The sequence below is a fragment of the Glandiceps talaboti genome, chromosome 3 (genome assembly GCF_964340395.1).
Source record: "Glandiceps talaboti chromosome 3, keGlaTala1.1, whole genome shotgun sequence".
NCBI lineage: Eukaryota > Metazoa > Hemichordata > Enteropneusta > Spengelidae > Glandiceps > Glandiceps talaboti.
In genome coordinates, this window is record NC_135551.1 from 24,468,281 (window position 1) to 24,496,002 (window position 27,722).

The 27,722-nt window shown below is 36.7% G+C and overlaps 1 protein-coding gene across 1 annotated transcript in view; it reads right to left on the reverse strand.

Moving 5' to 3' along the window:
- Positions 1–582: 582 nt before the first annotated feature.
- The window catches only part of LOC144432587 (uncharacterized), a 27,234-nt gene continuing 94 nt past the window's right edge, over positions 583–27,722 (reverse strand). The window contains exons 1-6 of the mRNA XM_078120830.1: positions 26,503–27,722; positions 15,095–15,227; positions 7,711–10,425; positions 3,995–4,165; positions 3,088–3,194; positions 583–2,384 (exon numbers count right to left, since the gene is read on the reverse strand). The exon at positions 26,503–27,722 is cut by the window's right edge and continues 94 nt beyond it. Coding sequence (XP_077976956.1) covers positions 1,884–2,384; positions 3,088–3,194; positions 3,995–4,165; positions 7,711–10,425; positions 15,095–15,227; positions 26,503–26,910 — 4,035 coding nt within the window. The 5' untranslated portion in view covers positions 26,911–27,722 and the 3' untranslated portion in view covers positions 583–1,883. The remainder of the gene's footprint in view (positions 2,385–3,087; positions 3,195–3,994; positions 4,166–7,710; positions 10,426–15,094; positions 15,228–26,502) is intronic.

A 27,722-nucleotide genomic window follows, 5' to 3' on the forward strand; every position in this document is an offset into this window, starting at 1 on the left:
TTCATTGCTATTTTACCTTCGTTATTTTGCCTGAATTGACCTTCTTGGTACATGTTTACATTTTTTAGCCTGATCGCCTATCAGGCTAAAAAATGTAAACATGTACCAAGGTCAATTCAGGCAAAATAACGAAGGTAAAATAGCAATGAACGATTAGCCGACATCTACATCAGATTTTAATCAGATTGGTGTAGGTAGGAAATGAGCAATTTGATGTAGGCAATTTGTAGAAACATAACCTGTAGGTTTTTTTGGTTGTAATAATATTCATGAATGAAAAGAGATGTTGCAATTGCTGCCACATCAGTTTCCTTCTAAATGTTTTCTTCTTTGATCAATTTTTCAAGCCATTTTATTATTTTCTTTGGTAAGTTACCCTTACACAGTTGCATATAAAGGGGGGCAGCAAACCCCCTCCAAGTTATAATCAATCGGAAATTATTGTTTTCTGTGTGGATGACAAAAATAACTCGTGTACACATCACATTCAGAATTATTCCTGATTCAAAACTTAACCCCCTGAGGTTTCATAATGGTACTTCCAATGCATTAAATCAAGACCAATCCATTGTATTTTCGGGTAGGTTCAGCTATGTTATGACACTTTAATGCAGATACATGAAAAACATGACATAACTACAGAACATTAAAACGCATGGTAAACATTTGAAAGTAAATGAAAAATAAACAAACCATTAGTACAAATAAAATCTGGACAGTGAAAAGGATAAAACACAATGTATTTGTACAAAGTTTGACCCTGTATAACCCCAAAATTTAACTACACTGTGATGTGTCCTGGATTACCATAGTTACTGTAGAGAGCGCCCTCTGGTGACAATTTAAAGCATTTGAGGTGCTAAAACTAAGACCTCTCTGCAACTTTTATTGTTTCTATACATTAAATTTTACATTTCCATTACGGAAAACAACAGCATATTGCATATTAAGCAAACATATATCCTTTTCTTTTTTTTTGGTAGGTATTTTATTCTATAAGCTTCTTGTAAGTAATCTGGAACAAATTTGCGTTTCATATTTTCTCTCTTCTATACAAAAATCTGTTGTTTTTTTTGTAAAGGTTCACCGTGACATTATTTTAGACAGACATGTGATAACCTTTTTTCAAAAGGTGAAGACAAAATATTCTCAGCACTTTTTATCAAGCCAGTGCGAATAAAAATAGGGGGAAAAAAAGGCACTGCTTATATGTACAGATTTGTATTTACAAACATATTCAAATATAATAGAGACTATGTGTCCTATCTTTCTTGTTGGCGTACGAGACAGCTGACAAAATTTCTACTCAACACTGTACAACTACTAGTAGGGGTAGGGGGGACCCACTTTCGCAGACATTCAAAAACAACAACTCTCCCTTCACTCTCATATGGCATGAAGATCAAACGCCAGAAAACTTCCATATTAAATCTGGAAAATTGTTTAGTCATGATATACATCAAAACCGTGCCAAAATATTCATTCCAGTTTCTATGTCAAAAGGCCAGCTTTTGACAACAAAAATTACAGAAATTTCTGTACCACGAGAATAATTATCTCACCCCTCCTCTATACAAATAAATCCCAAATTCAGCTGGATATCCCAGAATCCTTTGCACAGCACAGAATTTGCTATTCAAAAGAAAGAGACATCTTTGATCAGATTGTCGATTTTTTATAATTTCATCTTCAAAATTATATTTCAGATTAGAAGGATTTATTACAAGCCATATCAATTTCCAATGATTAATAAAATTTACCCCGGCAAGTAATTCATACGCGAACAACTCCTGATGGTAAATTTTCAAATTATTATCCAAAAGAAATATCTTCACATTTTATACAAAATTTATTTGTAGCATTGTTTCGTTGACAAGTCTATTTTACACATAGACCGGGTTGTCTTGTTCGGTTTTAATTGTCTGTACACTGTCTGCACTACTACTGTGCGACTGAGATGGACCGTCCTCCTCGCTTTCAAACGAGCTCCACGCGGGCAACGGGTGACCACCGTCATCGAAGAACCGCCTGAAAGTAAACTCGTAGAAAGCATGGTCAGGATGTTTGCCGTTCTCCGTCTCTGAGTACCGTCTGTAGTAGGCGTCTTCTTCCTCTGAGCCGTTTTGCAACTTTTCCGGTGGCACTTCATCAAAGTTGGAAGTGTCCGTCGGATGTGCTATCTTTGGAATATGAGGGGCTCTCATACGCCGCAATCCCTTCTCCCAGTCTACGATGTCAAAGAAGGGATGCGCTTTGATTTCAGCAGCTCCGCGAGCTCCAATGCGTTGTTCGGCACAGGTGCAAAGCTTCAGAATGAGATTCTCTGACTCCAAGGATAAATTAGCTGCTTCCGGAATGTGTAACATTGTGTCCCAATTAATAACCTACAAACAGAAATATCATGGCTATTAATTATTACAATATCAAGTAACTGTAAAACGAACCAATGATTTTAGACAGACTGAAAGAGGTACTACCAAACCGAAGAGACTATACAGTTTCAATTAGGCTGCATAATGTTTTTTACATATCACACGTTTTTTGTTATAAATTACACACACAAAATGTTTGTATTTCGTTTCGTGTAATTTGTAACAAAAACGTGTAAGATGTAAAAAATTCATCTTGCTTAATTGAAACGCTAGTCACTCTGGTTTGGCAGTAAAATCTACTTTTGGTCATCAGAAATTTACTTTGTAGTGAAGCATTTCACCAAAAAGAACAGAAGTGATTCAGAAACAATAGTTAATTTCATTCATGAAGTTTTCATTAATAAATGTGTTGTTTCAGTTCTTGGTCCCTGCAATATCAGTTTACCTCATGCTAGATGTTCAAAATAGAACAAGAAAATTGACCTATTTATAGCATGTATGTGTAGTGCTTAGAAAGGAAGTTATGGTACTAACCAAGATGTCACATGATTGTTGTTTCTATGATGTCCTTATTAGGAAGTAAAACACTATTTCAGGTAATGAGAATTGAAAGAATAGATTTTCTAGCTTTACATTTCAAAGATCCCTGTTCAATCTTATATCCCAATTTTCTAAATATTGTTCTATAAGTTATGTGTATCTATCCATACTTTACCTTGAGTTGTGTTTCAGCTGGTGAACTCGCAAGGAATGGTGGTTGTCCGACTAGCATTTCATACAAGATAACGCCAACACTCCACCAATCACAAAGCTGAGTATAACCTACGAATGAAAAGACAAATATAGTCATTTCAAAAAACACAGCAATTCCATGAAGCAAGCATTATTGTAATCTGTAAGATATGTCATGTTGGGGCACCCTTATCGGACAACTCCACATCTAGTGGTGGCTGTTAGGGCATGACTGCCACACCATGACGTATCTGAGATATTCTTAGTCTAGCATTGTGAAGTCTGTAAGATATGCCATGTTGAGGCACGCTCATCAGGCCAACCCTAATGAAGTGGTGGTAGATAGAGGGCATGGCGTATCATACAGTCTAGCATTGGCGAAGTCTGGAAGGCATGCCATGTCAGGGTATCCTAACTGTCCACCCCTAGTGAAATGGTGGTTGATAGGACATGCTGTATCTTACATTCTAACATTAGTGAAGTCTGTTAGACATGTCATGTCAGGACACACTCATTGCCAATCCCTTGTGAAGTGGTGGTTGATAGGGCATGGTATACCATACAGTCTAGTTCTCTGGAGTTTTCAGTCACTTTCCAAGAATTTTGTGGCACAGTAATATTATTTTCCAAGTGAAAGTACATTGTCAAACATCTCACAAAACTGACAAATTTTTGACTTGACAAGATTTAAACTTCATTTGCCAGTAAATAAAAGTTCTTAACATTTTGTTCTTAATCATTTCAAAATATTTCATTTTCTATTGGTTTCCACATGGGGTAAAGGGGGTGGGCAGTTGCTATGCATATTCCTGGCCTTTCGAAGACTTTCCCATTGTGTGAACACTGTTACTGGCAGTCAAAGTTTAGAATCTATGAATCTATTTTCATACCTGTTTTCAGTAGTACCTCTGGAGCAATATAATTTGGTGTTCCAACCAGAGAGTGAGCTTTGCTCCGTTGTCTGTGTTTCCTCCTTTCTAAAGGTTTGGAATAATCTGCAAACACGAGACCAGTCTCACCCCACTCTGATGGATCCATACTGTCTTGTCTTGCATGTCCATCTACACACACACAAAAAAAGATTTGGTAAACATTAGTAAACAGTTCTAAACTACATGTACATAATGTATGACATCACTTTCGTTTTTGTTTTTTTTTGTACCTATTTTAGCTACAACATCCAAGACCTTTATACATCAAAAATGTCAAACATCTTTTCAGCTGACTCAACTTCCATCCAGGGCTCAAATGTAACCTCTTAAAACCTCATCATAGTCAGATTTAGACAAGTGAACTGTTTCAGCTAAATGTTTTATTGATTTCCATTGGTTTAAGAGACAGCCACCTTATAAATAAATCTAGTAGTATAGAAACCATGTTTAGCAGTCTATGTGCCCTGCACCACTGCTAATTTGGTAGTACAGATGCAATGTTTAGTTGTTTATGTGTCCTGGGCCACTGCTAAGTTGGTAGTCTAGATACAATGTTTAGTAGTCTCTGTGTCCTGGACGAATGCTAATGGGGGGGGGGGGGGGTGTCTAGATACAATATTTAGTAGATTATATACCCTCTACTACCGGTACTGCTAATTTGGTAGTCTATACAAATGTTTAGTAATCTATATACCCTCCACTACTGCTAATTTGGGAAGTCTAGATACAATGTTTAGTAGTCTTTGTGCCCTGGACTACTGCTTATTTTAAACCCTACACTGTCTATCATTTTACTGACATACATACATACATACATACATACATACATACATACATACATACATACATACATACATACACACACACACACACACACACACACACACACACACATACATACACACATACACACACACACACATACATACATACATACATACATACATACATACATACATACATACATACAGTAGTATGCTATATCAGCCTCTTGGCAAAACTCCACACATTCAGTGAGGTTCATGACTGCTGGAATGACAAATCTGTTAGCACTCCCTCATTGAAACATACAAAGATGTTGTCATGAACGAGTTCAATCACCTCTGGGATAGTTTACAACCAGGAATCTGAGGTATTTTAAGAGAGGAATTATGTATGTAAATAATTTACGGACACAGTTGGATAGTTATGGAGTGCATACATTTTACTGTCTTTCTTAAAAAGACCCCTAGAAAGACCTGGATATTACAGGTGTAAAATTACTGATGATGAACGTAAATAGAAATTTGCTAGCTATATTTTGTAACAGACCTAGGCGTGGGACATCATGCCTAGTCCTAAATATACATTATGGATGTGCACTTAGTTATCTAGAGAATTCTAAAGGCCGGGGTTTGAATCCCAGGTTCTCACATTAGTATTAATTTATCACTTGTTTGTTCTGGACGAAGTTTTTTTACAGTTCAACCAGACAACTGTTTTTGGCATCGATATTGGAATCTTAATCAGAACAAGGCCTTGATATTTGTAAGTGTACATTGCAAGTGGCCTTTGAAGCTGTCAAGCCATTCTTCTGTTCTCATGATGACAATAACTGATGTGTCATGCTCTCCTGCAGTTTTATTCCACAATTTTGACATAACAGAAAAACATGTTTCACATCTTTTCTAAAACAGGCACCAGACCACACAGATCATGAATTTAGCTTATGTATTTCAAAATCCCTGCCTGTGCATGTGTGTGTGTGTGTGTGTGTGTGTGACTAAGACACAGAGAGAGAGAGAGAGAGAGAGAGAGAGAGAGAGAGAGAGAGAGAGAGAGAGAGAGAGAGAGAGAGAGAGAGAGAGAGAGAGAGAGAGAGAGAGAGAGAGAGAGAGAGAGAGAGAGAGAGAGAGAGAGAGGGGGGGGGGAGGAGGGGGAGGGAGAAAGATAGTGTATGTGTGTATGTTGGTGTGCAGGGGAAGGGTTGACACCTTCCTCAAGGCCTCCAACTGACGCCTGTTGCAGCAGACAGTAGTTTACAGGCATATATTGCATAGTTATGTCCTGGGGAGTACAGTGTACTTGGTATTCTATTCAGTATGAATGTAAACTAAGATTTACATGAGTAAATTGATGAGTTTATGGAAACATTAATCTAACTACACATACACATCTACATTTAGAACTTGCAGGGGCAATCTTTCAGTGAGTGCTTTGTTTTGTGTTACCTCCATTTACGTCACACATTGAAACATAAGTTCTGTGTAGACCCTTTGTTTCGCAGTGCCTACGTCAACTGTTGATACGGGTAGGTAGTTTTACACTGTGAAGTCATTCTCAACACTGCTATAGAAATGGTACTCGAGATATAAATCATGTAGGTATCTAATTTTAGAGACAATTTCTTAGTGGATGGTTTGAGTTGATCTATTAAGTACGCCACATGTTACAATATACAATGCATACATAACCCCTATCCAGTATGCGTTCTAATGAACAGCAAGTCTAATTTGTGGGTCAAAATCCCAAACATTGGGTTTCTTTGTGAGCCTTTACAGTGTAAGAGATGTGAACATCACATTTTGGAGGATGTCAAGAAACTGCTGTGTGTCAGTGGCACATCAATGTAGCTACATGTAGGTGGGTATACCGAGTCGACACTACATTTTCGTGAGTCACAAAAAATTGTTGTTAGTTAGTGGCATATTAAAGTGAATTAGAGGGCACACTTCCAAGTTCTAATAACTTAAACACATTTTGAGTAGATCATTTGTTTTGGTTTGCCTACATCACTTGTTTAGCTGGATAGTTTTAAACTACTTAATCATTCTCAACACCAGTCCAGGACATAAATCATAATTATTCTAATTTTAGAAATTCCTGAGACAGTTTCTCTGTGGATGATTTTGTTCTGATCTCAGTAAATCCTTCGTTTGTTTTCACCTGCTTACATCACTTGCTGACTTGGGTAAGTAATGTCATTCCTTGTACAGACTTTTAAGTTACAATAGACTGATGGCTTAAGTACGAGACATCACAATATTAATCTCCTTATCTGGTCTAATTTTGGAACTTTATTTCAGGACAATCTCTGAGTGACTGCCTTGTTTTCTTTGAATCAACGTCACTCGATGACATGGCTAATTACAATCTATTTAGTCAGTTTCGTGGCAGGCTGAAATATTGCGGCTATGACATTTGAACATAGATTTTTATATGCAATTTAATTTTGAAACTTTCATGACAATCTTTGAATGGTTGCTTTGTTTTTTCTCAAGCCTACATGTATGTCAGTCGATGACATGGGTAGACCCATTATTAGACTAATTGGCAGCTTTACTATGTCACATGTGTGTATTGGTGGATATTGGTTAAGATATTGAGGAGTTTAGCCTGTGCAAGAGCTAGAGGATCAAATAGTAAGAACAGAGCAGAAGTCATAGTGTTGACTTAATAGAAATCGAAAGATTGCTACTTTTATGATGTGCCTAGTGGTAAAAATTCCATTTCAGATTAATATTACATGCATCTGTATTCAATGGTAGTACTGACAGCTGATATGTAGGTCATATCAAAAGTTGTTGGAAAAGACAAAAAAAAATCATCTTCTTCAATCAACTCTATTCCCTCATCTATACTTGCATAGTAACTCAAGGTCATTGAAAGTGTACATGTATATATAATGTGCTTACCTGGCTGGTAATATTTGGAGTCATGTGTCCATCTAAATCCTGTACATAGTCCAAAGTCAGTGAGTTTGATGTGACCATCCTTGTCAATGAGTATGTTGTCAGGTTTGATGTCCCTGTGAATGAACCCCATCCTGTGTACACTCTCAATTGCAAGTACAAGCTCTGCAATATAAAATCGGGCCAATTCCTCTGGAAAGATACCGAGTTTGATTAGCAAACTCATCAGATCTCCACCAGGAATATAGTCCATGATAAAATACAGATTGTCTCGGTCTTGGAATGAGTAGTATAACTTCACTACCCATTCGTTGTCTGCTTCTGCTAAAATGTCCCGTTCAGCCTTCACGTGCGCTGCCTGGTTTCGTCGCAATACATCTGCTTTACGCAATGTCTTCATCGCGTACAAAGCCATTGTATCGCTCTTTTCAACAAGAGCTACTTCCCCGAAAGCCCCAACACCCAACGTTTTCAGTTTCCTAAACATGCCCTTTTCCATTTTGGCTCTCTTAAGTCGAATGTAGTTGGATTCCTTTTGTATTAACATTTTTCTCATTTGTGCCTGCGCTTCATCAGACAGTCCAACTTTTGCCATTTCTGTTTCTAACTGCACCCTCCGATGTACCCTTTGGTGGTGTGATTTCAATACATTCTCTACATGTTGTTCCATGTAAAATTTATATGCCTGTGGTGAAAAACCTTTTATTCTAGTTTCTCTGGCCTCATTGAAACTTTTCCGTTTCCGTTCTGGCACGGGTGATTCAATCTTATGGTGTACAGGAGAATCATAGGGAGGCGGAGGTTCACTTGGAGTGTCTGATGTTGAAGAGTTTGTTTCAGTTATTGAGATCGGTGAATAACTTTGGGAAATTTGTGATATTGGAGAATCAGACCTTGGGGTTGAACTATGTGTACTTGCACTGTGTGTACTCTGTGTGCTAAGGGCATCAGGTGACAGTCTCCTCTGCAAGGGCGGATGGTCAGGAGCATGAGCTGTTTGCAAAACTGGCTTCTGAACAAGTGTACTTTTAACCGATTGCATTATTGGTGTTGGTGAGTATGACGTAGGTGACAGCGCCCTTGCTGGAACTGGGTTTTGGTTCATACCATGTTGGGTGAAAGATGTCCGTACCGTTTGTGACGTTGTTGTCGTTTGCTTTGTTGTTGTTTGAGTCTTTTGGTTTCCAGCTGATTCAAGAGTAAACTTTAGTATTGGACCTTGGTTTGGTGGATTCACGCTGGGTATAACAAGTGTTACTCTATTCTGTTGTTGGTCCTGTCTGCTATTTGGGTCATTGGCCTGAAGTGCATAATTTTCATTATCATAAAACATACTCTGAGGTATGGGTGTCCTTAGTGTTTGTTGATTGGCCAAATGCTGTTTGTACTGTTGGCTTTCTTCATAGCTAGGTGGGGGCGCTCTGCTTAGAGCGTTAATAATCGCACTAGTAGCTGCTGCTGAAGACTGTGATGGATCAGGATGGTTTTGAGTTGCACTAGCTGGTGGTGAAATTAAGATATGAGCAGTACTCCTGAACTGCTCTGTTGACGCTTGCTGTTGGAGATGTTGATGATTCGGGGGGTTAGCTCCCTGTGACTGCATTGATACTTGTGGTGGGGTCAATTGCGACATCGACGCAGTTGACACAGGCCTTTGTATGCTGTACTGTTGGTTAACTGGTGCTGCAACTTGGCTGTAAATGTGACTGTGTGTATTAGTAGTACTAGTAGGTTGATGGGAATTTTGCAGCAACGTAGCCTGGCTATAGCTGGGAGGTGGTGGTGGAGGAGCAGCTTGCCGCATGTGGTTATGTTCGGGTTGTGGTGCTAGATGAGTTTGATACTGCGGAGGTTGATTCTGTGGATTGATCAGCTGAGTCTGTACATGTTGCTGTGACTGTGGGGGTTGAATAAGAATTGAACTCTCATACTGTTGATTGTTTCTGACAGTCTGTTGTGTTGTCACAGTCTGTGTTGTTGTTTGCACTGTTTTCTGATTTTGGATGAAATGGGCATTAGACTGTGGCTTAGACTGTACATTAGCGGTCACAGTCACTTGTGGAGTTTGCTGAGGCTGTCCACTGCCACCTGGCACAATGGGTTTAAAGACTTTCTCAGTTTGATACACTGTCCTTCCTGAAGGAACTGTCGGCTGCATAATAACTGGTAAATGACCCATGGCAGTTGCACCAAGTCCACCCCTTTGTGACAAATGTGGCATGCCAGATGATGCTGATGACAAGCCCGATGACGATGATGTTGTACTTGATGCCTGCGACCAGTTTTGCGGAACTGGTGAAAATCCCCGTACTGGCGCTTGCCCCAAACCTGTACCTAGAGTATATTGCTGTGGACCATACTGTTGTTGTAACTGTTGAATAGTTCTAAAGTCTGTACTCGGGGGAGGTGTATGGCCTCTAGTCACTGGAGGTGGTGTGTGTCCTCGTTGTAGTGGTGGTGGAGTCTGCCCCCTTGGAGGAGGAGTTTGCCTCCCACTAAATTGTCCTGCATTTGGTGAATACTGCCTTGTTAAGTTTATCGGCTGGCTGCCAAATAAGCCTCCTTGTTCACTGTAGTAAGGATAAGGCCTTGTTTGAGGAATGGCTTGGTCACTACGAATTGAAGGACTATCTGATCGATGGCTAGCAGTATCTCCATAGGGAAGGGGACTTCCTTGTATCCTGTCTTCAAAACTTGGTTTCCGTATGACAGGTTGTCCTGAAAGTCAATGAAACAGAAAATAAACATTTAGGTCGAGAAAAATATGTAAAACCGAAATTGAAAGCAGGTTTCATACAAAGATTGTACAAACTTTATCACAGCAAAATTGTACACTATACAAGTACATATTGTCTTCTAGAATAGTCATTGTGGGTATTCCTCAGTTTGCCCTATATTAATGATAGCTAAATTTTGTTGTTGAGTCAAAATGAGAAAAACTGGCATTTCTTGTGAGTCCTCACATAGTAAGAGATAGGGGAACACAAAATATTGGTGTGTTAGTGGCACGTCAAATTGTCTTAGAGGGCACACTGGTACTCCGTGAGTTATAAGTCAGTTGCCGAGTGACAAGGAGTGTGGCACAACAAATCTTTCAGTATATCACAGCACAGTAAGACTGCATCAAAGCTATACTTTTCTTCATGAAATGTTGTCTTTATTTTTCTCTTGCACCTAAATCACTTCAAAGTTCTCCCAAGCAAGACTTGATGGTAAATTTCATGTTATCATGAAAACCTAGTCTGTACGACAAACATACATGTACATGTACGGCATGTTGTTTCAACTCACAACCATTACAATGGCCAATGAGGGCACAACAACATGGCATTCTTTCCAGTCAAATGAAAACCAGGAACATGACATACTGTCATTTAACGACACTGTCCAAATATTACTTTGATGTTAATTGTCAATATTTAGCTGTTCATTTATTTCATGGTTCTGTCCAGACTGAGTTGTTTGTCTCTTGTTCAACATTTGTAGAATTTAACCCACTTCCTCGACAATATGTCATACCATTCAGCCTCAGCCAACATGTACATTTGCAATTGTCCTCATAAATGCTGGGCTGGTTGATATGGTGATATCACATGTTGTATCTTGCAAACTACCCACTTTTCCAAGTAAAATCATAAGAAGTGCTAAACAGCACAAGTTCTAGCAGTCTAAATATAACTTAACAAATCTCAAAGGCCCAATTAAGAATAGGATTAAATTTTAGATGTGAAAATCAGTTGTCTGACACAGCTATACAAAAGGTTGGGCCAGGACAAAAGTATCCTATATAACCCTTATAGCATTAATATGATAGCACAAATTTTGAGAACTTGGGCTTGCATTGAAACCCTGGCCTGTTCAATTCGATTTAAATGTTACAATCATCTTGTTGGCACTCATTATTCTTTACATAGTGGATATCAGAAAGGAAAAGTGTGGGTGATGTAAGAAGTTGATCTCAGTTAAAAATCAAATTTCAATTCTGAATTATTCTTGCCTTTAGTTTGTGGTCAAACATTCCTTTTCGTGCACCTTTTTACCTTGAAGAAGACTGTCCATGTGACAGTCGATGCGATGGAAATAAAGTTTTACATGTAACATAGACGTTTAATCAAACTCAATTTTTACATATTCTCAAATCCATGTCTCCAAACTGGCTCATCATTGTGGTTGAACTGACTGCAGTTTTTGCAACAAACTCAAACTTTCCTGCAAACCATGGCAAGTCCTACAAGTACGTGTCTTGCATGCAATGGCCTATGATCCCAGACTACTTTATTCCCTGGATATACATACGTGTATATATATGTGTACTGATGAGTCAATGAACCAGCTATGATTGAGCCAATCTAAGGAATGATAACTAATTAACTTTGACATGGCATGTATAGAAATTAAATGATTATAAACAACACGCCATCAGCTCAGATAACCCAAGTGTTCATAATAATTGATATTGATGTCCTATACAACACACTGTATTCTTTACATGGAGTGTATTGCTCTTGTGAGCTCAACCTAGACAAGGACATGAAAAAGGTCGGAGACAAGAAAAACGCTCACCCGGTTCAAAGGACATTAGTTTGAACATTCAATGCATTTTATTTCCATTTTCAACACTGCTACATGTTGTTGTTGTTGTTGTTGTATTTTATTTATTAACGTGTCCTATGTGGACTAAAAGTATACATTTGTTTATATGATCTGGTTCTAAAGTTATTAAAACTTGCCACATCCAGCCCCTTGGGCTTATAAGACACAAATCCAATTTGTTGCAAAATAAATATGTAACTGTCTTAGTAAAATCATCTAATTTTGAGAGTTGACCAGATGACAGAAGTGTTAGCATTTTAATCTCAATATTCAATGGAGAAGGAGGAGGGGAAAGTACAAATAAGATGCCTGATCATATACATTTGTAAGTGTGCACTTATGTACATCATACTACATGTATGCAGTATCTCAATGACATGGACCATCCCTGAATTTTATGCTGAAGGGTTTAATTTATTTCAAATTTATTAATTAGCAATATTTTGTGGGCGATACAAATTTTGGGAAATATACATCACATGTAACAAAGGATTTATTCAGAATTTATGGAAAGAAAGCAAGAATTAGTTTAAAAACATGTATTTCTTTTGTTCTCTCTTCATGTACCAATGGAAGTGTATCTTTTAAAATACTACCATTTCAGAGGTGAACAAACATTATTATTATTATTTAAATAAGGTTACTTTATTCATACACAACAAAAAAAGAGAGTACAAAAAAGGTATACTGACAGAAACTTGAGAAAGGTACACATGTTATTACGTCCCAAATATTTCATTACTTTTTCAGAGTGACAACCTTCAATTTTGATAAATGGGTATTTGTATACATGTACATCCACTCTATGTATGTACATATGTACAGGTAAAAATCACCGTTACTGCACTTGATAAGAGCCACCACAAATCCAAAGGCTGAGAACGCCTCCCAAATCTAGTCATACTTTATGTGTAGGATTACATTGCACATACCAGATTTCCCATTCTCTGAGACTGTTATTGAGAATACAGGAACATGCCTAAATGTGTGATGACTCACAAGTACCATATTAAAATGTACATATTACTACATCATGTATGTACTAACAAGACTTGCTGTATACCAAATATCTATGCAACACAGCACGTACCAAGAAGCCATCTACTACACACATCATCTATGAAGTGTTTGATGAACTAACACACTAATAATACACAAGCTAACAAGAGTTCATTGCAGTGCACCACTACAGACAAATATTGTTTTGACATCCCTGGCAAACACTGACACTATACGTCAGGAGAGGTCAGAGGTCGGACTTCAAGAGTACAGACGTACAGCTATCATTCTGTTTAAAAATAAACAGCATTCCAAAGATATGAGGTAATGTCCAAACACAAGCTAGAGAATATATGCCAAAGGATGCCACAGATGCTGCCATATACTGGTGAATGACATTTCCAAGCTAGATAGCTAAGTTTCTGGGCTAAGGGCACATAGACTACTCTGCAATATTATGTATCTTCTGGACTACAAAATCTATAAGGTGGTAGTCTGTTAGACCAGTGTCATTTAAATAAATAGCTGAAATAATTCACTTGGCTAAAATCTGACTACCATTAGTACCAAGCCTATGTGTAAAATCTGATCCCTCTGCGACATCACACCTCTTTGTTTTCCATTCTAAATTTTGTATCCCTGTATACCTTGCATGTATTCATAATAAGCCATCTACATCTGCAATGTATTTTGATATTCGCAAATGAACTATACTTCTGTCACATGCAGTGTGCCTTCTAACTTAGTCTATTAAAACCAATTTGATGTGCCACTGATGCACACAATTTCTAGTGATACACCAAAATTTGGTGTTCACGTATCTCTTTACTATTTGGTGACTCACCAGAAATGCCAGTTTTATCATTTTGACTCACAACAACGTTTGGCTATCATTAGAGGGCACACTGGTCATACATGTATGTACATGTACATGTATATGTATTGGTATGGGGAAATTCCATTCAGTCGATGGGAACAAACCTGGGTAATAATAACTGGGTATATCATAGTCATATGTTCATGTGATATCTATAATCTACACTACTAAGTGATGAGTCACATACATATGGAAACTGAAAATCAAATACATTAATGCATGACTGACCTTATAATGTCATGTGAACAGGGTAAGTTTTCTTTGTACATGAAACCGTTTTGTTGAACGTTTTTAAACATGCACCATGGGGTCCATGACAAGACTGTTTACCCTCATTTACTCTATTCTGGGTAACTGATACATTGTCAAACATCACTTACTAATCAATTTGACAATTTACACCCTTTAAGTTTGAAGCAGGACTTGTGTCTTGGCTGTTTCCAGACACTGTTCAATATCACTGAGTTGTTTGGAAAGTTGCACAAGGAAGCAGAAAAAAAGTGCGACATGAAAGAACCCCTTGAAGTGTTCAGACAAGTGTGGTGTACCAAGGGAATTCATGCAAGTGCTTTGTGGTGTTCTCTGTGGCCACATTTTCTTGCGTGCAGCGAATGAGAGTGTGGTAGAAAACGCAGCAAGCATGATTGTAAATATTTTGAGTGCCCACACTGGCATTCACACGGCTTACACTTCTTCTGTTATTATTAATGTACATGTATGTTTATCCAAAACAGCAATTTCCTAAAGAAATACAACTACATGTACACAAGTATATGTTCCCATGATTTTGTATGCACGGAATGATCATACGCTCATTTGCATATAGATACAGATATGGACTATTGCACTACAGTGCAAATGCATGATATATCATATGCTGTTGCAAGTGATCACTGGTACAGAAGTAGTAATAATTACCTGTATTTCTGGGTACACCATTTGGTATGGTTCTAAGGTGGTCATTTTTCACGTCTGCAGATCTCTGTATTAATTCGAGAGCAGCTTCAGCACTCTTGTTGTTGCAGGCCCTGAGTGCCCTCGTAGCTAGTTCCTGCCAAGACAGAATACGACATAAGTTACGACAGGTATGTATAATTATATCACATGTATGTATGTATGTATGTATGTATGTATGTATGTATGTATGTATGTATGTATGTATGTATGTATGTATGTATGTATGTATGTATGTATGTATGTATGTATGTATGTATGTATGTATGTATGTATGTATGTATGTATGTATGTATGTATGTATGTATGTATGTATGTATGTATGTATGTATGTATGTATGTGTGTGTGTATGTATGTATGTATGTATGTATGTATGTATGTATGTATGTATGTATGTGTGTGTATGTATGTATGTATGTATGTATGTATGTATGTATGTATGTATGTATGTATGTATGTATGTATGTTCACCATGAAAACACCATGTTCAATACAAGAGTTCTTTTCCTCCATCAAATGGATTTAGAAAAAGACAAGTTCTTCACTCAGTGTCCATACTGGATCTGACAAAATGATCCAAATGAAGTCATGCAATATCTGAAAGTTCTACCAACATCATTGATTCTACACACTTCAATACATGTAGTTGGTTCCAGTACATGGTTTCTAAACAAAGTGCCTTTGTCTACATAACAATACAGTTTTATTATGACCTGAAAATCATCAACAATTTAACATGATTCTGAGAACACCCAACAAGACAGAAAAGTATTGGTATTTCAGATATATATATTTTTGTACGCTGACATCCATCTGTTAATTGTACAGCAATGAACAGTTAATGGGAATTAGAGGAATGCATGGCACTAATAGAAGTAACACCATAAGTACTTTGAGTACATTTACAAATATTTGATAGATTCCCACTGACACACTTCATGTTGTTATAAATTCGTTACACTAGTATCTATCGGAGTCTTATACAGTATTATACCACATACAAGTTAGGTCGTACATGTCCCAAACGAAATGCAAATTTTCATGTTTTTCAAGACAGCATTGAAATAGGAATCAAACCACTTACAACTGCCATAATTTTCCTCACTTTCATTCACCTAAATGTATATAGTTATTATAAACTGAGCACTGAGCCAATCAGTCAGAAATTACTCATGACAAGCATTTTGTCATTACTCCTCTTCAACTCGTATTGACAAGGCCCCTTAGGTCAATCTTGTTTGCCTCTTATGAAGAAGAATAAGAATTGGAGAACAATGTCCAATTGTACAAATGCAATGTATATACAAGAAAACCCAATGTCTGTCATTTTAATCAAATGTCCACCATTTTATTACCTAATGTCTGACATTTTCACCTACAGTAAAAACTCTTATCTTTCAGTGTCTAGAGGACATACTGTCATATAAGTGGGTACATAATTTTTTCTAAATGTTCTTAAGATGTTCTAGTGTGGATTACAATTTGTATGTGAAGACATACTGTTAAATGTGTTATAATTGCTAGCCATTCAATACTTGCCAATTTAAGACAATTTGAAAGCCATGAATAATTAAGCAGATGACCTAGTTATAGGTGACCCAGACAAGAAAGTCTGTCAGATACCAAGTGTATCATCAGACCAAACAATAACCAGCTGCCAGAAGAAAGATGGCAAATATCTAGGCTGCCGACCTGATTTCAATTCGTCTCAATGTTAAACACCAAATGTATGTGACAGCAATTAAAAGAAGACCTTTGACATCAATAAACACACAGTACCCTGTTTTACATTTCTTGACCTTGAGGGCAGTATTCAAGACATGACCTTGGCACTACTTGACCTCAATAACTGTGACAAAGAGATGTATATGTATGCACATGTTATGTTAGTACGTGATCGTGCCTGCTAAAAAAAATAGTTTGCATTTTTTAAGGTTGAGATCAGTTGAAGTTCATATAGGGATTACTAGTATCTCGCTGTCTATGAACCATGATGATTTGATTACTGTGGAATGGTGGACATGTATGTTGGTTGTATACAACATACAAGCTGATTGGCTTCTCAGGGCATTTATTATAGAGATATGGTTTGGCAAGCAAATGAAAATGAGGGTTTCATTCTGTGTGGTTTTAGTAGAGATAAATATGGCAATTACATTTCGGTCAATACAGTAGACAGTTTCACTGGGTTGAAAATCACCCAACTGCTGATACATACAATGTTCAGGCCTTTAAATATAAGTTATAGAAATGTATTTTCAAAAATAATTTGAAACAAGGTTTTATTGGGCAGACCATGACAACTACACATGTACATGCTGATTGGTTTCTATACTGTTATTTGTACAAATGTCCTCATCATCAGCCAATCATAATGAGTGTTTCATGGCGTTCAAGCAAACCATATACTCTTAGTTGATTGACTTGTAGAAAAATGTCCTTATCAGCCAATCAAAACAAGTGGTTCCATGGAGATGAACAACCTACATTCGTAATCTTAGTCTTAAGTTTGATTGGCTTGTACAAGTAAACTATACAATTTTGTTTTTGTTCAGTGATTCAAATGAGGTGTTTGATTGAGTCTAACATAGCAACAGTAAACTTGGTCAGCAATGTGTGTCTTTTACATCTAGCATTCCTCATTTCTAAAGAGACACACATAAAACTTTTCTCTGAGATTCTGTTTATAATTGGTACACTATGGTTCCGTGACGATATACGTATACAATGCCACATTGTGTCATTTACTTGGATGGGAATATTTTTTTCAGCTATGAACCGGCCTTCCGCCATAAAACTTTTCCACACTTACAGTACTACTGTATCCTTCCGTTTTGTCGTTTTTTATCCGTCCTTTTGTCCTCTTGATTTTAGGAGCACTCGTGAATGTTTTACATTCCAATGTTTTTATACATATGGCAATATAAAGTATCTGAATCTGCCTCTTTTGTTCATTTGATTCACACTGCATATAAAAACAGCTGACAGCAAGATTAACACTCTCAAAGCTTCCTACGTGTATATAATTTCAAACACCTCTTAAAAATATCTTTTTCATCACTTCCTGACAATATAAATCATGATTGTGCAGTGCGACCAGATTTGGTTGAAGCCAATCAACTATAGTTATGCTGTAAAAGGTCACGATTTCAGTCTAATATATATGTTTTCAGTATTTACCGTAACCCTGGCTGCAAAATCACAGAAATAACGACTCATTATTTTTCAATCAAATACAATAATTTGACACACAATAGTAATCTCTGCACAATTTTCCTCATTTTGATGAGGCTGATAGTGGGAAAAGTGTTTTTAACTAAAAATTCAAGAATCCTCATAGTATGAAGGGACATTTGGAAGTTTGTATTTTATGTCTTTCTCGACAATATTTTATGTACCGTACATATTTTATGTATTACAGTGTATCAATTTCACCTTGTGTCTTGTAAGCAAGCCATCCATTTCAGATTCCCTTGCAGGGCTCGACATCATTCAGTAGTACCATGCCCACAGACTACTACATTTGTAATTCTTGTCATGGGGCTGCCATAATTTGTAGCTGGTAGCCCACTCAGGCTACCACTGATTATGTGATGAGGATGGAAGATTTATGGACATGAAAGTATCTTAATAACACATACTTCCATTAGAGGAAATCTGTTTTCAGTTTTTTCAGTTCAAGAATATGGGACTAGAGGTCACAATACTTGGGCTACCAATTTCTGAAATTGGTAGCCCACTAGGACTACCAAAGGAAAAAGTTAAGTTCAAGCCCTGCCTTGTTTTCATATTTATATGTGGAGAACATGGTTTGACATATTTGAAAACCTGAAATTTGAACTATTTCAATAAAGATATCAATCTATAGTTTGTATGGGAACCCCTGATCTATGCCTGAACTTGTCTAGATAATACTTACAATAAGTAAATACTCTTTTGCTAAAAAAAACCCAACTGGGTTATAAAATACCACCTTGAAAAAGGATTAAACATTAGGTGTGATAAACAGTTATCTGACAAACTATTGAAAAAGTTGGCCCAGAACAGAAGAATAATCCTATGTACTCCTCGTGGTCACTGATCAGATAACACTAATTCGAGAACCTGGGATTGAAATGCCAAGTTTCAATCCAAGTTTCTCACATTAGCATTATGTTATGGGTGGAACCATAAGGATTAACAGATAGGCTCATTCGTTTGTTAGCTCTTCCACACAAATTTTTCGCAACTTAATTTTCACCGTGATCGAAACTGGGCATTTAAGCATCCATAGTCTGTGGCTAGGAAGCCTGATAGGGCTGAACAACACGACATATCTTACAGTTTAAAGCATCTGTTTTAAAATCTGTACACATTATATCAGGACATGCACAGTACATAAACTGTTTACGGGTCAGTGCTATATATTAGACTTGTAACCTCAGCACTTCATTAGGAAGGCACACAAAACACATATATCTTCATTTATGCTTTTCACTGCAGTACGTCTTGAGTTAGAACAGTCTGTTTTCTCTCCTGCTTTTTATCCACGCATAATCTGGCAGTCTGTTGCCGTTCAACACATGTAAATATTGCATCAAGCATAAATGGCAAGTAACCATACAAAAAGTAATCCATTACTATGCCAATTCTCACAACAGATTTCAGTCAGATTTTACATATAGCTATCACCATAACCCAGGTCCCTAGGAAATTAAATTCCAGCTTGCATTACTTAAACGGTCATACGAGGTCACAGAATGAAAAGAAAGCTGGGGAAATATTTTACACAACATGAACTTTGTGTGGGAGAATTGATGAGAGCAGAGTTGTGACTTCTGATGTAGTGTATGGGTTTATTTCTAGATGGCCACATCAATCATAGTCACTGAACAAAAGACTGAAGTAAGAAAAGCAGATATGCTTTACTGCAATACTTTCAAGCCATCCAACAGAAAATAAATCACATGTGCTTCTTTGATGGTATGGGCGAAGCAGACAAGTATTTGAATGGGATCACTCATGCACTAATGTAGTGTCCTATCAAAGAAAAATGCATTTACCTGTGGCCATCATGTATGTGTCTGTATTGCTGATTTTATTCCCAGGCCCAAGATTTGCTCCGTTGGACCCAGGTGATTTGAATTCAAACAACTTCCTTCTCGTAACTTTTCCTTTTGTTGGGATAAGATAAAACATGGCATGGATTTGGACAGATGTAGGTTGCTATTTGATTTTTTTTTTGTGTTGCTTGGCTTGGCATCTGTGCTGGGGTATATTATTTCAATATTAATCTCTTTATCCTACATGTAACTTCAAAATGTGTTTATTTGGCTCTGTGTTTTTAGTAATGATTTAGATAAAACACTGCTACATGTAACTTCAGTTACAGTCACACAGGGAAATGTTCAAACTTGCTCAGACATTATTTTCATCAAACTAAATACTCTCATATAACTTACCTACTATAGTATTGTATTAATGCAAATTTGCAACTTGAAGTAAGTGTAAAATTTCTACATTACACTGACAAGTTATAATGGCAGTTTTCTATAATCTTTATCTTGCTGGTAATTTTTATCTTGCTGGTAATTTTTTGGTAAATTCAACATTACATTTGTTTTTTTTTGTAATTTACATGTACAATATCGAATTGTACATTTAATTTTCCTAACTACTTAGCTACAGATCTCACGATTACTGGTGATAATTAGACTAGTTTTAGTGACTAAAATCACATGACTATTACTGTAAATCATCTTCCTAATGTAAATAATACAGAAATACAGTCAGGTCTGGACATGTCTCCTTAGGGGATGAAATTTGGGGAAGCAACATAGACTGTTGTAATACTGCAGGAACACTTTTACCTTGTATGGCTGGAATTATAGTATAATACATTATACACTGTCACAATGTGTGTGCTTAACATACGTTTCTGATGTATTTTGAGCTTGTATGTCTTTCATGTACATGTTTGGGCTTCATTGGAAAGGTGCCAACCGTTCAATGCTGTGTGCTATTTGTGACACTTACTAAGTTTTAGAATAAAAAATAGATATTAATAATTTTGCATGGTTTTTAGAGACATTTTAGTTGCATTCTATCACACCTTAATGAAATGTTAGTTGGATTTTTAACTGTAACCTGGCTGCCTTTGATTTGGTAACTAATGCTGAACTGTACTAGCAAAGGTAAACCAGGGGACAGCTGAGGTGATCAAAACATTTCTTTCGTTCAAACTGACCATCCAATTAAATCCTCTTAATATATGTGTCACAGGTATAAAGCTGATCAACTCTAGCTGGCTAAAATGACATTCCAACGCTTGAATGAATAATGCATCGTAATTTAGAATAATACACAAGTACAAGATGTACCGGATAGGTATTAAATGTGTCAATACTTACATGTATGTGGCATGTATTTTTCCCAGATTTTGAAAGTGCAGCTTTTTTTCTGTATTAAAGAGTAATTACTAAATTATATAAATTAGACGGTGGGATTAACTACCTGTACATCTTCCATCAAATTCACAAACACATTTTTTCTCTCTCATGTTTTAGATCTATGAGTAAAGCTGACATGTAGTAAAGCATCATGGGATATACAAGAAGCACCCCTTTCCTGTTATGATTATTACACATATCCCAACATCCTTCCTTGAATATTTTCAGTAAATCATGTGAACAACCGACATCAACTCAGCGGAAATCATTTAGTGAATAGGAAAAATAACAAAATAGGAAAGGGAAAGGAATCTCGCATTTTCAAAGAAATCACAAAGTAACATACAAATGTAAATGTATACAGATGAGAACGGAAGCACGTTTTAGCACAGATGAGAACAGAAGAACATTATTGGCAAAATTGTTTTGTAAATAGAGAAAGTAACATTCATGTTCAACTTCTTAGTTAAGAACGGGAGCATTTTTTTCACGAAATCGTATTGTACATAGGGGTTCTGGCAAAGTAACACACATGTACATAACTGAGAACAGAAGCACGTTTTTGCACACGAGAGAACAGAACATCAGAAGAAATAATTTTGTAAAAGAGGAAAATAACATACACGGATAAGAATGGGAGAGCATTTAAGCATGACAATTTCTCACGTGCATGTCATCCAGAATCAATCCTTTTGTTACAACCATCAGACAGGATGCCTTGGAGCAACAAGTAATATACAGTACCATCTGTCTACACAGTTGGGAGAATTACAGTAAATACTACAATTCTATGGACTATTCAGAATTAACATGACATCAATCAACTTCTAATATAATGTCTAGACATGAATACAGAAAACTTGACTCTAGAAAGCCAGACAATGGTTGCTTAGGATACCACCACTCAAGAGCACAGCTACAGAATCTAGCTCAGGGCATGGGCGAAAAAAAGGGTGAGAAAAGGGAAACAAATATGTATTCACTATTTTGTGGTCAAGAACATTTCATTGTTGTATCAGGTAATTCTAACCTCTGGTACTAGGTTGTCATTGTGGTACTTTATATGTACCTCATGTTGCTGTAAAATGTACTTTTCTTGTCAGAAGGACAAACTCTTGGTGGGACACCTTGCCGACTGGAATTGCTACTGGCAATATTTAAGACAGGAGCTTGTACATGTACAAAATTAATGTAGTTATAGGCAGCCATTTGGCCAAAGTATTGAATTTTACATGCTACATAGGCAAAGTTAAAATAAGTAAGTAAATAAATATATATGCAACTAAATAAGCAGCTAGATACACTTATTATTAGTATCTCTGTCCTTCTTACTAACCTTTGTATATTAATGTTTATGAAAATGTCAATTTTGTCTTACAAATAAATTAGATATTATTCGAACCCCAATATTTTTCTTTGATTGGCCTTGGAAAATAAGAGTTACCTACATGTACATTTAAGGGGCGTGTTCTCTCTGAGTCACCGACAAAAAGTCACAAAACCCTATCGTTAGTATTTTTCAGGTGAAAAATATTGGGAGAGCAATATATTTATACCTGCACAATTATGAAAAGTTGGAGAGACTCAGAGTAATGGTTGACTTTGAATGTTTTGACTGATGCTTCAAACACTGCAGGAATGAATGACTAACATGTACATGTAAACGGGGTGTTGTCATAATATAAGAAGACCAGGGCTTACAACATGTAAATCCCAAATGTTTCATTCGGCGCATTCACATTGGCTTCGAGCCTTGTGTGTGGTACAATACAGTTTGTGTGCTGATGGTTACTATATGTATCAACTGGTCTGTTTTGTGTCAATTTTGGGGGATTTTTTGCCAATTCCAGCAGACCAGTCTCAACACAAGCCAATACTACATGTAAATGTGTCATTTATTGCTTACTCTGACAAACCTAAAGTTATAGAAGTGTATGTATTACTTATGCACCACTAAAGAATTACATGTATGTATATTAATTTATTTCAAGAAAGTTTTCAAGTCAGAGGTCACAGGAGGTCAGCCACTCTCTGTCTTTCTCCTGCATAAATTTGCATATCATTAGAAATATTGTCCTGGCTAGGTTTCTCTCAACTCAAAATCTTTACTCTTTCAGTAGTATTATTCGTATGAAATAATTTTCATACATCATTAAACATTTCAGTTTCTACTCATTGGCTTTTTTCCTAAATCACCAACTTTTTCAAATCAAAATTGAAAAACACAAAAAAAGGAGCTGGTTATAAAATACATCAAATGTTTACATGATATGGTTCCGTCTCTATCTAATTAGCATCATTACAAAATCTACCTCTCCTAGTCGTTCATGGTAGCACTGTTTACAATAGTTTGATGTTGGATGTAAATAGTCATGCATGAACTCAAATACTTGACAAGAAATGAAAATTTGATAATTGTTGTACTTGTAATATTAATGCATTTGAAGCTACAGCTAAAAATACTTTTACATATATGTAGATACTTTGGATTATCAGTGCCTGTATTTGTACACTGTACAAATTACAACAAATTAAATTTGCATTGCTTCTTATATCCCACGCAAGCCAGGCTGAACTTTAAATGTACAAAAATATGGGCTATACATTATGATCACTTTACGTCATGTCACACCCACATACATCTATGATATTGCTTCTGTGGCGCTTGAATATAATCATGAGTCTACGTTTTCTGATTTTTCAGAAAATACACTTGGTCAGGAATCACTATATTTTTCTTCATTCCGCCTGAAAACACTGGTGCACTACGAGTTTTTTCACTACCCGTCTTTGACTCATAGTGACAAACCCCCCTAGGTCATTCATATTTTCCTTGGCTGACTGAAAATCAATATCAGGAAATAATGTCCGGTCATTAATGATATCAACTAATACTGGATAAATATTCAATATTAATACTAGTTAGTACGATTATGTCTAATTTGTGTATTTTGCTTCAGACAAGTACGGTAAGCCATAAAAAAGGAAAATTGTTTGGTTCGGGTTACCCAAACCCATCTAGCTTTTCACTGCTGATCCCAAACTTTTTTTTATGTATTTGAGAAAAAAATAACGTAATCACAAAAACTGTGAAGACTCGCAAGAAATAGTGGATGCGGAAACTGACATCAACTTAAAAAGACAATATAAGACAGTTCTTCCAATCTGTAATGGCTGTACATCTGATAGGAAGAAACCAATAACACAGTGACCATATGGAAAACATAACTACCTGAACTAGACACACACATGAAAAAAAAATATATAAAATGAAATAAAAAATCTACCTATCCCACCCATTCTAAAATCGAGTGTAATCGGAACCACACAATTTTATTTAGGCCCATACATATTTATTTTGGCACATGAAAAACTTTTCCAGTGACCTGCATGCAGTGCAACTGAAACCTTTCCAAACTACTGAATATAGAAATATGACAACTAATAGAGTATGTTAGCAGACTTATTATGCAGAAATAGCTTTGTGCATATACAATATAGCTAAATAAATCCAGCACCAAAAAAACCTAAATGACTAGTATTACCTAAATCAAAATAAAATAAATAACTTCGACTCATCACCTGCACCAAGCCTAGTGAGTAAATTTTAAACCTAGTGAAAACAGCCAAATATTAAAAATAAGAAAGTTCAATTTGGTTTAGTTTAGTTGATACGTTGGAAGATTTCTCATATTCTTTGTTGTTTGTAGACAAAGAATCATACATTGATAATTGTCTTCATGGGTTAGAAAATATATTTTTTGCATATTTAGACTCTTGGAGTAATTATAATTTTGATGTGTACAGTTCAAACAAATCTGTTTTGCAATAAAGTTAAGGAATAACTTTACCCATTCTCTTTCATTTGATCAAAACAATGGTTGTATTACTGTGACTACATATCCATGATCTAACAGTGCAGAAAAGGTTGATTGTACAAGTGGATGGTGTGAATGCCTTTGTTTTAGTCATTGTTGTTATAAAAACCAGTATCATGAATGTGACAAATGCTTTGTTTGTCTCTGTAATTGTTTTGTGTAGCTACTGTAGAAGTTCATTATTCACTGTTCTACTAGTAGTACTACTACACTTAGCCTTGTTTGTGGGTTTAAATATTTGTTTAAACAAGACAGCAGACTTTGTAATCATGTCATCATAAGGAAAATAAACACCTGAAATTATATGGAAGGTTTCAGAATAATCTTTGGTGAGTTATGCTGAGAATGTGTATTGGCTTTGGCTGGGCTGGCTAAAATTACACAAAAACTGGTGACTTCACATACCTGTATTGCAATATTTTGCACAATACCCAAAAATCAAATGAAAACTCTACGAAATACTTCTGTACTTTCTATTTATATGAGGATTTCCCTACAGTACCATTATAAATTTGACTCCAGTGATTGCTTATTTTTTCTCATAAACATTTTCAAAATGAAATCTGGCTGATGTTTAATACAATGCAATTCTACGACATGTGACATTTTCTAAATCTATTCATCTACCCACACATACTCACTCTTCACCATATGCCGACTGTTACTATCATCCAACCTTCTGTGACCAGGACAAAGAAAAGACAATACTGCATAATCAATTGTCTAAAAATGATGATTCATCTCTCTGAAATCTCCCCTCATCTTTAATGAAAATTCCCTATCACCCATCCTGTTGACTGCTAACAACACTATACTTCTGTTTAAAATATCATACCTTAGTCATTTCATTTTGTGTGTGTCTTATTCACCATGTTTTATTGTTTGAGACTGCATGGTCGCCATCAATGACCCTCTTTTTGTATGTATTTTGTGACAAAGAGAGGGGACATTAATGACTTGCATGTAACAAGCTAAGCTTGGTCTACACATTTTCACATTTACTGTTATTAGTGTGATGTTGTAGAAGTGTTGAAACATGAAAAAAAAATGTAAAAGTGTACAAACCTCATCAAAGCCGCATTGCACCAACTGATACAGCATGGCCCTATTGACCTGTAGTGTTGGTGTTATTGTTTTTGTTGGTTGTGGTGGAGGTGCCATGGCACCCCCTCCAGTAGCACCCCTTTCAGTTGGCTCAAGTCCATTCTGCTGTAGAGTCCCTGTTTCATATTGTTGAAGACTTTTCTTGATTTTGGCAAGAGCCTTCTGATGCGAACTAAATCGCTGTCGAGCAGCAGTATCGACGGTCTGTTCGGGCAGCCCTAGTCGATGTGGTTTCGCCGACTCCTGTGGCATATCTTGGATATGCAAGTGTTTCAAACTGTCTCGTATCTCCTTCAACATCTGTTTATTATTTCCTACATAGGTTGTGTTAGGGAAAGTTTTGGGACGGTTTTTCCTGTCCTGCCTCATTCCGTCGGAAAATAGAGAGCTCCAGCTTCTCTCAACGTGATTTCTGCAGTTCTTCTGCTATCACTTTATGTAGCCCATTACTTGGTACTTTTCTCGAGAAAAACAACTGCGCACAACAACAACATTTACGTCAAGTCAACCTGTAGTCAAAATTTGTCACCCCTCGGGCTAAACCTCTCTCAAAATTGAGAGAAAATTCCTTAGAAATAAGTAAATATGCAGGAAGTCGAACTGGCCCAGTAATCACAGTGACCTCTCTGGAATGCAATATGGCGGTGACGGACAGACTATTATGATTGAAACGCCACCTACAGCTCCAGACTTCGGGAAATCAACTTATAGTTGTAAAAATGTTGATGGTCACTTCAATTTTAGTTCAAATATAACCGATGCAATACAGGCGAATGTAAAATTCACGGTTATTTGGCAGTGAACAGCCGCCTGCCAGAGGCAGCCATTTTTACTGTACCGTTCGTCCAGTGCTTCGTTGCTTATTGGAGTGGTTTGTAAATCGACATCAACAGATATTTCTCACCCGAGGGAGGCCTCAAAAATACATAATCCGGATACTTCAAACATCAAGGTTCCATGCCTGTCTCTTGTATATTGATGTGAATGACTAAGACAGACGCGGAGATGGTATTCCCTGTCGTGTTGCAGCCGTCACTACACTGTACACACGATGAACCGTGAACGGTGGTGTGTACACTTGACTCGTTCTTACTGTCGTGTAGTACAAATCGTCTCCACCCCAGATTACTCAAAATATTCTGTTGAATAAAAACACAATATCAAGGCTCTATAAAAGCGTA